Consider the following 14,613-nt stretch of genomic DNA (forward strand, 5'->3'; position numbering starts at 1 on the left):
TTCTAAAGTAGGCTCTGCCCCCTCCCAGCTGTGGGACGCTGGGCCAGTCACTTTAATGCTTTGAGCTCAGTTTCCTCATCTATATTGGAGAAAAGAAGAACTCTCCAGGACCGGTGGATATGAAAGGAACAGCCCACATAAATTGCCTGGTGCCATCTTGATGCATTCAATACTTATCTGTTCCATTCCCTTGTAGTTGGGTTCATTTGCCCTGCTCATTACCCTAAAGGGCCATGGAAAAGAAATTGTGTTTATGTAGAGCAGACCAAAACAAGATTACACTCCTCTGAATATCTCTATTTCCTTCCCGATGCATAAAAAAATCAGTAGTAAGTAGATTTTGTAGGAAGGCAGACTCTGGTGAGAAGGCTTTCTCTGTCTGCAGATAGAGTCACTCTCTCAGGACATAGTTGCTCCCACAGATACCCCAAATTCTGTAATGGAGGAGGGTTTTTAAATAAAACAATGAATGCTCCCGTTGTTGGGCCTAGCTTAAGATCCATGGTATAGCTGAGCACGATCTGGTTAATTCAGTAGAATACATCTTAAAATCTGCTGATGCCCATTTGGAGTTTATTTAAAAAAAAAAACATGTTGTAAGTTTTATATTTAAATCTACTGTGTTAACTTTAAAAAATAAAGAGAAGGAAGTGATGGGGCAGTGGTGTAGGTAACAAATAAGTGTTGGATGATTCTCTCTATATTGTTAGTTATCATTGTGCCCATTACCAATTGTGGAATTAGGCTGGGAAAAGCTAAGACCCAACGAGAAAAGTAATGCAGGAATACCTGTGTGTTTGTCTGACTTCCTGATAAGGCTGTAGGTCTTCTAATAGCAGAGACAGTCTCCTGTCTCATCTAGTCAGTGCCTACCTGAGGTAGAGAAGATAGGAAAGGAAGAAGGAAAGATGGAGGGAGGGACCCAGAGGTCAACAGAATGTGACCAGCTCTCAGCGGAATCAAAACAGTGACAAGTCTATCTCCCACAAGCTCCTTCCCTCTCCTGTTCATTGGCTAATCCCTGGCCAGGTACTCAGTTGTCCCCATGTGAAAAGTGCCTCCTCTCCACCAACAGCCACTCATTCTCCCCAACGCAAGGCCAGAAAATTTGACTTCCTGGCTCAGCTCCTCATTAAAACTGGTTGTGTGGCCTTTGACAAATACCTCTCTCAGAGCATTGCTTACCTTTTTGTTAAAAATGGGAATAATTCTAGTTGTCTATCACTCAAAATGATTGTGAAGCACAAGTAAAATAATACACGTACAATTGTAGGGGTTGGGAACATGGCTGAGAAGTGGGGAGACCACGCTAGGCCCACAAATTCTTATTTCCCACCCACTCATGCGTGGTTCTCCACTGAGGCCTAAGATGATGATGGAAGACCCCTTCCTGAGTCCGTAGACTTACATCTTGGCTTCTCACGTGACAAGGGCAGAGCTTTGGAAGGTTTGGCTTTTGGTTCAAGGAGGCTCACCTTTAAAGGTGGACACTGTGTTCCTCTAAAGTAGGATGAAATGCAGAGGGAAAGCCAGAGTGAGAACGTGCGCTGGGAGGCCGGGAGCAGGCATTGACAGAGGTGATGTTGGAAGAGAAAGAGGCAGTGGACGGGAGGGAGAGTTGGAGGAGGGCGGCGGGAGGACAGTGTTGAGCAATGTCAGACTCCTGCCCAATTCTGGGCCTGGGAAAGTTGTTGCGTGTGTTGTCATGATCTCTGAAATTGGAGTCGAGGGAGCAAGGCTCCCCTCGTGGGAGAGCCTGTGAGAGGGAGAGAAGGAAACTAGTCTAAAACTCTTACTATGTGAGCAATGGTAAAAAATACATTTTACATTGTAAGCCGGCACACAACTACACATGGGACAATAGAGGCAACAAAAATAGAATGTTCACAAATTAGTAGCTACTCTTCCTGTGTGCTATGAGCTCTGACATTTTCTATTCTTCCTGTTTCCTTCCTTCCTTCTTCCCTGCCTCTCTCTCTCTCTCTTTCCTTCCCTTCCTGCCTTCCTTTCTGCCTGCCAGCCCACCTTTCTTTCTCATTTCTGCATGACCAGCAAAGTTGATATCAAGAACCACTAGTGGGCTTCCACCGCACTTGGTAAAGCAGAAGGGAGCCCTGCGTCTCCTGGGAGAGTCCAAGGAAACGCTTCAAGATAGACTGAGACGTCTCATTCCGCTCCTGCTCTCCCACCGCACTCCCTTCATAGTTATAACGGGTCTTCTCCTCCCCCTCCTCCTCCACCTCCCTCCTCCACCTCCCCTCCACCTCCCCTCCATCTCCTCCATCTCCCCTCCATCTCCTCCTCCTCCATCTCCCCCTCCATCTCCTCCATCTCCCCTCCATCTCCTCCATCTCCCCCTCCACCTCCCCTCCTCCACCTCCCCTCCTCCCCTCCCCTCCATCTCCTCCATCTCCTCCTCCATCTCCTCCATTTCCCCCTCCATCTCCTCCTCCATCTCCCCCTCCTCCATCTCCCCTCCATCTCCTCCTCCTCCATCTCCCCCTCCATCTCCCCCTCCATCTCCTCCTCCTCCATCTCCCCTCCATCTCCTCCTCCTCCTCCTCCATCTTCTCCTCCTCCATCTCCCCTCTTCCACCTCCCCCTCCTCACCTCCCCTCCATCTTCCCCTCCATCTCCTCCATCTCCCTCTCCATCTCCTCCTCCTCCATCTCCCCTCCCCTCCTGCCCCTCCCCTCCATCTCCTCCATCTCCTCCTCTTTCTCTTTGTCTCCTCCTCTCCCTCTTCCATCTCCTCCTCCTGGTTCTCCTCCCCCTCCTCCTCCTTCTCTTCCATCTCCTCCTTCATTTCTTCCTCCATCTCCTCCCCATCCCCCTTCTTTTTAATTTTTTTTAAAAACAAGTCAGAGAATAACAGACCTGACTTCATAAACTTTTCAGACCATAAGAATCACCTAGGGGACTGTTGTTCCTGCCCGCCAGGCCTCCCCCCTGGAGGTTCTGGTGGGTTATGTCTACGGTGGGCCTGGGGATCTGTGTTTGTAACAGGTGCACCCATGTAATCCCAGTGGTCAGGCTGGTCGGGGATTCCCTAACCAGGGCCAACTCCCTTATTTTGCTGGTGAGGAACCAGGGCCGAGGGAGGGCAAAAGTTTTGCTTGAAGACACAGAGTAGACACTGCCCTTGGGGCAGGACGTTGCAGTCATACTTGGACAAGGACCTGCCTTGTGGGCCTTCTAACCTCACCAGGAGAGGCCTCCCATTGAGAAGTCAAAGACTGGCCCCCATCAAGCTACAGATGCAACTGGGCAGGAACCCAGGTCGTGGCAGGATTCCACCTTGCTGCCATGGCCTGACTTCCTGTTGGAGAACTCAGCCCCCCTTCCGGGACCAGTTCACCCCTAAAACAAGGCAAAGCAGAGGAAACTATGTCTTCCAGCTGCCCAGCCCCCTCACCTCTCTCCGTAAGAGGTGCTAAGTGAGGCCTGAGGTTTGTGGGGAGGACGGGGAATGAGTCACCTCCGGCCACTCACTGTCACTTGGTCCTCTGGGGGCGGGGAAGTGGGGGACAACTTTGAAGGTTTGCACACAGAGGTAGCAACACCTCCTTGCCCTGTCTACCAGCACTGCTACCCTGCACTCTCACCCCCCCTGCCGTGGTCCCAGCCGGCTCGGGAGGTGTTCTCTTTGGCCCACCGCAGCAGGAGGACCCAAGTTTTGCTGCAAGCAGCACTGCCAGGCCCTGCTCTGCTCTCTCTCACAGCTCTTTGCTGCTCCCCTATTGGGGCCTGTGGTTTGGCATTTCCTTCCTTAGCCAGTTAGAGCCCCAGCAGCCTCCAGCCTGGCCGCTAAAGATACTGGTGAGAAGAGACACCGCAGAGAGCAGGGGGTCTTTTCAGGATCAAAGCGGCGTTGTGAGTCGGTCAGAGCCCAGCCCCGCTCTGTGGGACGGGGGCGTTGAGGTGCTGCCCAGCATACCTCTTCAAGTCGTTGTTGAAAGGTCACCTCCCCGCCAAGGCCCGCTGGTTTTCAACTGCAGCTGCACCCCACCCATGCACTCCCACACCCCCTCACCCAGCCCCCACCACCATCGCACGTATGTATACACGGGTCCTACCCAGAATCTCACTTCCTTAAACGTTCATTGTTTTGTCTCTCTCTCTCCACTAGCATGTCAGCTCCTCGAGAGCAGGGACCTTTGTCGGTTTTGTTCATTGATGCACCTTGAGCACCCAGCAGAGTTCCTGGCACTTAGAAGGCCCTTAATGCCTGTTGTTGAATGAAGGTGTGACTGAATGGGACTGGCTGCTGCAGCCACACACCTGACCTGGCAAGGATGCAGGACACCAACAGGTTCCCTTGGCGGCTCTGTAGAGCCCTTCCATCCCAAATGTCAGAGGAGGGAGGAGAGGGACTCCCATCAGCTTCTCAAGACAATCGCTTAGAGGAAACAAAAAGAACCACGTCACAAATGTTCTGGTGCTGTGATCAGGAGGCCACTGGGAAGTCCCCACCCCTGCTTTACAGCATCTCGCCCTCTGGGCATCAGTGAAGTGTGAAAGTCCAATAATGACATTATGACAGAGGATTAAACATTGCCCTCTCTCCTTCTCTGTCCTCTTAATTCCCCAGTGTGTTTATCAAAATTCATTTATCCTGTCATTCTAGCGAGGTAGGAAGGTTCCAAGCAGCATTTCCCTGGGAGTGTGGAGAAGTGGGGGATTGAGGGCTTGGGAGAGTGAGAAGGGGAGCAAGAAGTGGTGGATGCTAAGGACTACCTTTGCTAACTCAGCAATTTGGTTTTAGGCCAAACTTGTTACCTTGAGATGGTCACTTAACAGAAGGAATGTAGATCCTGGGTCATTCTCAGATGGGCACAGGCTCAACAGTGTCCACATCCAGGGAGCTTGTAGCATAAAGGGAATTAACACAAGGGTGTGGTGTGTTGAAAGTGTGCTGCCCTGGAAATCAGGGATCCTGGCTTCTGAGGCCGGTGTGTGTTGTGGGGAGAGGGGTGACCTTCATCACTAAGCCACTCTGTGGGCCAGTCCCTTCCTTCGTCTGGGCCTTATGGTCTCATGTATAAAACGACGTTGGACTAGATCTTCTCTGAGGCTCCTCCCAGCTGTCCCAAATCTCTAGGTGCTAAGGGAGGCTGGAGTCTCATGTCCCAGAGATTTGGGAGACCCCCACGGAATGGACGCTTAGTGTACGGTGTGCTCGTGGTGCAGCCCTACTCCCCCTGTCCTGGGGTCTGCTAGTTCACTGCACTCAAGGACTAAGAACGACTCCAAGGGTCCTGGCCAGGGCTGACCTCAGGGCATGAGTGACTAAGGGGCTCTCCCACTCTGGAGGCTGCAACTTGATTGGGAATACTTCTCCAAGTTTTTATAAGAATCCATGTCACCGAGGAGAGGGTGGGGTGGGGAGAATGGAAGGAGACAACAGGCCAAAGAACAGCCCACTGGAGCTCTTGTCAAGAGTTATGCAATGAGCAGCTGATTCCTCCAGGTCTCAGAGATGGTTTCAGGATTCCTGGAAGCTAGACACCACCACAAGGATGCTAAACCAAGAGTCAGAGGACCTCAGCCCCAGGAATACTACACAATAAAACACATAGAGGTCATGTCCAGATCTTGAGGCTGCAGAATTTCAGAGAAGGGAGAGCCAGGCATGAGTTGACAAGTCTTGATGGAGGGGCTCCGAGTTAAACTTTGAAGGCTGAGCTGGACACAGACCAGCAAAGAGGAGAGAGGGCTTCCTGGGCAGGAGGAGGGACTGGCAGGGTGATGAAGGTGACAAGTTCTAGAAGGAAGTGAGGAGCAGAGGCCCTGTGGAGGGGATTGGCTGGAGGTCAGAGGAGGAGGCTGGCCAGGGTGGGCCCAAGTGCCCTGTGTCACACAGATCAGGGAACTATAGGGACCAGTGGGAAGGTTGGGGTTGGGGAGAGATGATGGTTTTGTCACCTCATCTGTCTCTTTGTCTTGTAGGATTCTCAGTAAGTTAAGTCAAGAAATCAACAAGAATGAAGAGAGGAGAAGCATTTTCACACGCAAGTGAGTGGGGCCTGGTGTCGCTATAATGTAATGCAAAGAATTTTCAAGCCCAAGTTGAACCTTAAATGGGAGGCACAGGACTGTTTTTGCACCAATTTTTGATCTTCATCCCGTCTTCATTTCCCCGGTCCCGGGGTCTTGAAGCTGGTGCCAAAGTAGGGTGGGGGGGGCTCCCTCTCCCTGCCCCACATTCTGGCCTTGGGTCTGGACGCCAATGGAACTTCCCCCGGAGAGTCAGGCAGTCATGAGCCCCAGTCGCGCCACCATTGTGGCTTTGGTGGTTTCCAGAATTTTCCGGCAGCCTGGCTAGAGTTGCCGAGCAACAATGACACCAGTCCTGGGTGGTGAGACATACTCTGTAGGGGGGGCTCCTCTTGCAGGGCCAGACAGAGGAAAGAGGGAGATCCCCTGAAATCAGTAGGGCCATTAACACAATGCTGTTTGCCTTTGCAGACCCCAAGTCCTGCGGTTCCCTGAAGAGACAGGTAAAGATCTCAGCGGGGAGAGGGATTGCTTTAGGAGGTGACAGGTACTTCAGTGATTCTTCTGTCTGCCGGTTCCTAGGGCTCCTTTGGCATCATGCAGTGACCTTATTCATTTGCTGTCAGCCAGTTCTTACCCAGAAAAGGGTTTGGGTCCCATTAAGGGGAGGAGAGATGTCACTATGCAGGGCACCTGGCTTATGGCCCCTGTTCAGCTGGGACCCTCTGCAGAGACACAATGAGGAACTCTGTGGGGGGCAGGGAAGGACCCAGGCTTTGACTGAGCATCTGAGTGGAGCCGGCCCCCTGCTTCTGAGTCTTTAAAGCAGTTTTTCAACATTTAAATTACACATGGTGTTACAATGCAGATTCCTGAGCCCCACCTAGTCCTGCTGAATCAGAAGCTCTAGGGTAGGGGCCCAGGTATCTGCGTATTTTAAAGCACTCTCAGGTGACTTTAATGCACGCAAAGGTTGAGAACCACTGCCATCCTCTGGTAGATTGAGCCCCTCAGGTAGAAATTCTAGAGCTGATACTAAATTGTTAATCTCAAGTATGTGGAGTGGAAGGTGGGATGGAGGCCTGGGATGGGGCAGTGGTGTGGGAGGGCATCAGACGGGGAGCTGCTTTCACTTTCCTTCTAGTGGCTTCCTTTGGTACTGATGATGGTGTTATCTTCTCCCGCAGAAAGCCATGAAGAAGACGATGGGGGCTGGTCGTCCTTTGTGAGTATGGCGTGGGCTGTTCTACCTTCACAGCAGGTCCCAGAGCGCCTTTGTAATAAGGAGCTAGCATAAGGCCAGAAGGAGCAAGGCCTCTAACAAGATGCCAGTATACCCACTGAGGGGCAGAAAGTGTGTTCTGTAAAGGTCAATAGGAAATATTTTCGGCTTTGCAGTCCACACAGTCTGTCTCATCTCTGCCTCTCTACTATGGTAGCACAAAATCAGCTGTGGATGATACCTGAACAGTTTATTGGCTACATGCCAATAAACGTTCATTTACAAAACACACGGTGGGCCGGACTTGGCTGTGGGCTACAGTTTGCTGCCCACACCACACCATTATCCACCATGACCATCCCAGAGCAGAGCCTTCCACCACCCCCTCCCCAACATGGTCTACGCTAAAGCAGCTTTAAAGTAGCTTTTCTCGTAGACTTAAGTCCCCACGGGTGACAAAGAGGGAAAGGGATTTCAGAATCGACTATTAGCCCTGAAAAGACCCCAGGGAAGGTCCAACCCAATTGGTTTTAAATTTATATTTATATATTACATTTTATATTTTTATTTTTGGCCACAGTGACCCTTGGAGAGTCTGATGAACTCTGTGCGCCCTCTCCCCGGAAGACTCCCTATACAGTCACTGCACATGAAGCCAGACTCAGGCTAAGAGCTCTATTGTGGATCATAGCCCAGTCAGTTAATTACAGAGGAAGCAGCTGAGCCCACTGGAGAGCCTGACTCATGTGGAGCCCCACATGAGTCCTAGAGCAGGCCTAGGACCCAGGGGGCCCACCCTCAGTCCAGTGGTCTTATGAGAGGAAAGGGCTGGGTGGGCAGGCTAAGGGAACCTAGGGACCGCCTGTCAGTCTAGTGGGCAGCCAGCAAGGAGAGGGGCTGAGACCACTGTTCTGAAGTCCCCATCATCATCCCCATCCACCCCCTGCTCTCAAGTTACAGGAATACTGATAACAGGACAAATCTTTTTCGGAGTTCAGGAAGACACTCAACCTTCACTTTGCCTTCCAATATTTTTAAAAAATATTCCTTGAGTCAAAAATTAACACAGGAATCTTTCAATTGAACAACTCAGACAGTCTTCCTTAAGCTTCCTTCATAGCAAAGCTGTCAGGATTTCTAGGATAGCAGTGCATACCTTTCCTCGCTGAGTTGCAGCCTCACACTGCCCTTGACTTCAGAAATGCCCTGGGCTCATTTACGACCCACTTGACTTCAGCGTGAGAGTGATAAGCCACTCACTGCTGGGCGGCTGATGGTGCCACCTCTGCTTGGGAAATCATCCCTCTGTCTACTCTCATGGACTGCTTCAAAGGCAATCACGCAGCCCCGAGGGCTTACTTTCCCTGAGAGCCACAAAGAAGCAAACATAAAATACAATAAAAAATTTAAAATGTAGAAAGAGAGTCTTTCCAAGAGAGCGGTTTCAAACTCAGTGTCACCTGTCATGAATAGTAAGCTGTTGTTTCTATACACACAACTCTCAGCAAAAGAGAACAGCACAGCCGTGACTATCCCCTCTCAGACACAACTTGATCTGCCTTCTAATTAACAGGCTTTGCTTATCTGGTTTCCTCATTAGCGGGGTCTTCAACACTGCACTGGCTTATAATGTGAAGACATTTTTTGAGCACAGGCACACGGAGAACAGAGCCGACCATTAATTATGGGCATCACAAGCGCTCCAGGCGTTTAGTCTTCCTCTGGGCGATTCCTGGGGTAAAAATGTGTTTACTCAAAACAGAGCCGGCTCTCCCTCCCCTCTATTCCAGCATCCTTCTCATTTCTTCTGCTTTGCTCCGTTGTGCAAAAAGAGGAAAATGCACTTGCCTAGCAGTCTGAAGACCTTGCTGGAGGTCCCAAGTCCATGACTTGCTGGCCCTGTGAACTGCAGTCGGTGTCCTCATCTCTAAGATGGGAGTAACTAGGACGGAGTAATCGTCCTAGTGCTGCCTGCCCCCAAGCCAGGACTATTGTGAGGCTTGGCAGAGAGTGTAGACGCAGGCATGTCGAGTGCCATGGAGCCTCTACCAACTGCACTGTCCCTGTCGCTGTGTCGGCAGGAAGAAGATGACTATGAAAGTCCCAATGACGATCAGGATGGGGAGGATGATGGGGACTATGAGTCCCCCAATGAGGAAGAAGAGGCGCCCGTGGAAGATGATGCCGATTATGAGCCGCCGCCCTCCAACGATGAGGAAGCTATGCAGAACTCCATCCTGCCCGCCAAGCCTTTCTCCAACTCCAACTCCATGTACATCGGTGAGGCCCCTGGCAGCCCCCAGCCCCACTGAGGCACAGGTGCCCCACACCCACACAGCAGAAAGCTTTGCATGCTGATGCCAGCTCAGCTTCTTACCAGCTATGTGGCTTTGGACAAGTGACTCCGCCTCTCTGGGCCTCAATTTCCTCATCTGTGAAATAGGATAATAATAACACAGATCTCATAGGTTTGCTGTGAGGATTATTCATATTGCAGACAATTTATTACCTGTGGCGGCTGAGATCAGCATTGAACTGCCAGATAAGGGTATTTGGCAGTAATAACTCATTTTCTGTATTACTCAGATACTCAAGAGCACTTTCCTCTCCTCACCATCTTTTGACCGATTCATAGTTAGGTGGCACTCCCACCCATGGACTGTCAGAATAAACCTAATGATATTGAGTGGGCTTTGACCATAACTTGAATGAGTTTTACACAGTATTTAAGATTTTCATTGTCTATCTGTTCCTGTCAGCTAATTTCTCCCTCATTCATTCAACAAAAATTATTGATCTCCTACTACAAGCCAGGCACATTCTAAATGCTGCAATTTGAAATCACCAGGAAAGAATACCTGGCCCTTACTTCACGGGGCTTACTTTCTAGCAGTAGTGGTGACAGAAGACACGCTCATACACTCTTGCATAATATAATATCATGGGGTGAGCTAGAAAGGTGATATTAATATCACAGAATTTGATACCACCAATCCTTTGTGCTGTACAACACTTTGCAATTTTAAAGCCCTTTCACGAACACGACATCAACATTTCATTTTGTGTTTTTAAACACCCTATGCGATAGGGTCAATGATTGTCAAGCCTGTTTCATATACAGGGAAACTGAGGCCCAGAAAAGAAATGGATAACTAATTTGTTGGGTACCTTGTGTGTGCCAGTTACGAAGGCACAGAGTGAGCAAGACAGTCTTCACCCTAAAGAATTCACAGTCCAGGGGGTGAGGCAACCTCAAACAAATAAGTCACAAAATGATTTAACTGAACCATGATACATACTCAGGAAGACAAGCGTTGGAGATGAGGCTGGGGCATATGCCTAGTCTCTGGGTTTGCTTCACTGAGGACGTGATGTTTAAGCTGAAATTTAAAGGATAAATAGGAGCTGGCCAAGTAAGGGTGGATGTGCGAAGGGAAGAGCATTCCAAGCAGTAGAATTGGCTGTGCAAAGGCCCTGAGGCTTGAAGGAGCATGACATGTCAGAAAAGCTAAGAGATGGCCAGTGCGGGTGGAGTGGTATGAGATTAGATCGGGTTTGCCTGAGTTCTGAGCCCCATTCTCTGTGGAAAAGCAATGCCTCTCCAGGCCTGGGACTAGGATGAGGCAAAGAGGCACACGGGGCATAAAATGTAAGGATGCCCTCCTTCACTCACAGCCCTGGCCTGGCCTTTCCCTGTCAAAGGGGTGGGACATTGCCAGCCTGTCAGCCTGGCCTAGGGATACTTCTGTGGTGATCAGAAGAATGTGAATTTCTGTCCAAGGCAAGTCCAAGTAACCAGTTAAGAGTCTGATTTGGTAACAGGAGTTGGTGAGCAGCTCCTCCCTTTAAGCGCAGAGATGAGCAAAAGGAGGAAATGGAGGGGGGAGGATAGCCCAGAGCATTTGAGAGGGGAAGGAAGCGGACCCGGAACAGGATCCCCACGATCCGTGACAGCCTGCTTAACCCTGCGGGGCAGCTGGGTGTGCCTGTGCGTGTGTCTGTGTCGGTACATGTGTGCACGTGTGTATATGTGTCCATTCATAGAGGTGCGTATGTGTGCATTTGTGTGTCTGTACGTGTATTGACTTCTTTACATTTTGTCTGAATGCACTCTCTCTTGGCACTGGCTGAGCTAAATACAAAGAGGCCTTTCTTCACACCTTGATCCACAAAACCTCTGATAAATTTCCTGAGAGGTGAGGTGAGCATTGCCCCTAAGCATAAGAAGAATAAGACAAACCGGGACAGGCAGGGGACCAAAGACTCCCCACCCCTGTAAGACCCACGTGCGGCCAAATCTCTGCAGGGCCAGGGAGGCAGTTGGTCTCGTGGAGGTCTGGGGGATTCGGCGCCCCCGAGCTGTGCAGAACCCGGCGCAGGATCGGCTCCCGGAGGGCCCTGAGCGTGGCCCACACTCGGCCTGGCTTAGCATTTGTCCTCTCATTTCAAGGCGCTTGTGTCTCTGCAGACCGCCCCCCCTCCGGGAAGGTCCCGCAGCAGCCGCCGGTGCCCCCGCAGAGACCGATGGCCGCCCTCCCTCCTCCCACCGCCAGCCGGAGTCACGCGGTAGGCCCTCGCTCTCTCTTGTGCTACTTTGTGTCCACTCTGAGGATTTCCTCTGGCAGAGAGAAAAGACTATAAACATCTTTATCTAATTCTAACTAGTAAGAAGAGATTATACATAGGCTGGGAAAATGCATACCCCCAAACTCACAGGTTTTTGGGGGAGGTGGTGGTGAAATACTAGTGATTTTTATTCATGGCATAATGCTTATCATGGGTGTTTTCTTTTTACCATAAACAACATAAACTACATGTATGTTAAAGTCTCCTTCTAGTATTCATTGTGGTATTACTTCCCACTTTTGAAATAAGTGAAAACTATAGAATAAAGTCTAAGAGGACCGAGTTAAGTTAAACAGTATTCCACGGTCACAAGCCGCCTTCTCTCTCCTGCAAAAAGACTTATGCCACCTGCTGGCCAACGCCTGAAATTGCACGGGCAAATGGCTTGAGACCACGCAGTGTACAGAGCAGTGAACTCAAGGAGCAAGACAGAGGCAGCAACGCCCCTTCGTCTTTCTTCGAGCATACAGTCCCAGGTCCTGTGGGTGTAATTAAGCATGCACAGAGACCCCGAGAAGTTCAGGCTAAGGAGTCAATAGCTGGAAATGTGTTCTCTTCACAAGGGGCCAGAGCATTTTAACAGCTGTGGCAAATGCCAACGTGTCAGGGCTGGAAGGAGGGAGAGGATGTATTTTTCCAAAAGCTCAAAATCCAGACCACACCACACTCGGGACCTCCCGTCTAAGAACAGATGGCTCCCTCCTGCTCGTGCAGTTTTACTGCAAAGGGGGCTCACGGAGCTGAATTTATCTACAGGTACATTTTGCCTTTGAAACCTGAAGGCCTTCCCCTCCACTGTTGGGATGAGGAATTCACTGATTCAGTCAACAGATACTTACTGAGCAGCTACTGTGTGCCAGGCAGTGTTCCACTGCTGGGAACAGAGCATGAACAAGACAAAAAAGGTCCCTGCTTTCATAAAGTTTCGATTTGAGTTAGGGGGAGCCAGATAATAAACAGGTCAGCAGAGATGCCAAAGAGGGCGTGAGCTTGAGATTTTGCAGGAACTACAAGAAGACCCTTATAGCGGGAGCCCATGGGCACTGGAGAGAGGAGGATAAGAAGGGGTTGGAAGGGTGGACAGGGCCAGCTCAGGCAGGGCTTTGCAGGCCATGGTGAGTTTTTATTTTGTTCCTAACGTGATAGGAACCACTAAAGGGCTTGGCAGTGGAGTGACATGCTCACTTCACTGCGATGCAGAGAATGCGATGAGAGAATGCAGAACAGGGAGCTCAGAGCAGAGGCTAGTGTTCAGGTGAGAAACGGAGGCATGTTTGTAGGTGGAACACGGGGATGGAGAAAAGTGAACAGATTCAGACATATTTTGGGAGATAAAGCCACCAGGGCTTGCTGATGTGTTGAAAATGCTTCCTAATATTTGGATCTTTTTAAAGCAGCCACTACTGCCACCTCAGCCCAACCACGAAGAACCTACTAGAAGTAGAAACCACAAAACAGCAAAGCGTAAGTACAGGGGCTGCTCTCTCCTTCCCACCAGCCCACCCGTACCCTCACCCCCAACCAAGTGCTTTCTTCTTTTAATTGACTTCTGTCTTTTTCCTTCCAGTCCCTGCTCCTTCGATAGACAGAAGCACGAAACCACCCCTAGATCGTTCCTTAGCCCCATTTGACAGAGAGCCCTTCGCACTAGGTTGGTATCATTCTATTTGACACATAGTGATAATGTGGTAAGTGATAATGGCCGATATTTGCAGAGTGCTAACTGCATGCTTTTCACATGCACCATCTCATTTAACTATCGCCACAACACTGTGAAGTGGGGACTATAGAATCATCCTCATTTAACAGATGAGGAAACTGAGGCATGAAGAGATAATTTCCCAAGATCACTCAGGTACCAAATGATGGGGGTAGAGACCCAAACCCAGGTCAGCGTGATGCAGGGCTCCTGCCCTCAGCCCTGTGCTGGGCCTGCTTCTCCATGAGTGACATCTGTGTACACAAATCTCCTTGTCCTCGTGGAGGACAAGGCAGGAGGCATCATGGTGCAGAGGGAGGAACTGGGCTGAGAGACAGGAGGTCTGGGAGAGCTGCTGTCTGCTGCCTTGGCTGCTCCTTAGCAGCTCAGTGACCACAGGGATGATGCTTTTTCACAGCTGCCCCCTTGTTTGTAGGGTGGGTGTTCTGAAGGAGAAAATACTCTATAAAACTCTAAGGTGCGAGTCAAATGTCAGGGTTGTTTTCTGTTGTATGTGTGTGGTTGACCAAACTGTGGGTATACCTCAGTCCTTTCCCCCAGAATTAACCAGAGTATTCTTGGACTGCAGCTGCCTCCACTTGAAGCTATTTTCAGTTCAATTCTAAAACTTAGCTACCATTTATTGAGCACCTACTATGGGGCAAGGGCTTTACCCGCCACAAATAATTTACTTACATTATCTCTAATCCTCACACCAACCCAACTGAAGGGGTGTATTATCATCCCCACTTTGCAGATGACAAAACTGAGGCTCAGAGAGGTTGAATAATTTTCCCAAATTTGCATAACTAGGTGCAGGATTTGAACTCATGTCTTTCTGACTTCCAAGTGGGTGCTCTTTTCCACCACATCCTGCTGCAGTTGGAGACCCTGGATTTTCCTTGCCGTGGACTAGGAACTTCTGGGGAAGGAGCCCTGAGCCTTGAGGGATAAGGAGCCTGGATTCCCAGCCTCACCCCAGCCCTTTCTCACTACACACTGAGCAAGGCATTCAGCCTTTTGTGACCTCAGTCTTCTCATCTGTCTGTCGGCAAAATGACTTTCAGTT

General features: G+C 50.1%; 1 protein-coding gene across 2 annotated transcripts in view; it reads left to right on the top strand.

Moving 5' to 3' along the window:
• LCP2 (lymphocyte cytosolic protein 2) overlaps positions 1-14,613 on the top strand; it is a 44,739-nt gene that overhangs the window by 14,051 nt on the left and 16,075 nt on the right. The window contains exons 4-10 of one of the 2 annotated variants that reach the window (XM_004428539.3): positions 5,950-6,015; positions 6,469-6,500; positions 7,185-7,222; positions 9,301-9,499; positions 11,688-11,785; positions 13,243-13,309; positions 13,413-13,496. In XM_004428539.3, the coding sequence (XP_004428596.1) occupies positions 5,950-6,015; positions 6,469-6,500; positions 7,185-7,222; positions 9,301-9,499; positions 11,688-11,785; positions 13,243-13,309; positions 13,413-13,496 (584 nt within the window). Of the gene's footprint in view, positions 1-5,949; positions 6,016-6,468; positions 6,501-7,184; positions 7,223-9,300; positions 9,500-11,687; positions 11,786-13,239; positions 13,310-13,412; positions 13,497-14,613 lie in introns of both variants that reach the window. The other variant, XM_014786110.2, reaches the window with a different exon arrangement.

Source organism: Ceratotherium simum, chromosome 4, assembly GCF_057802395.1.
Source record: "Ceratotherium simum simum isolate JZ-2026a chromosome 4, ASM5780239v1, whole genome shotgun sequence".
Lineage (NCBI taxonomy): Eukaryota > Metazoa > Chordata > Mammalia > Perissodactyla > Rhinocerotidae > Ceratotherium > Ceratotherium simum.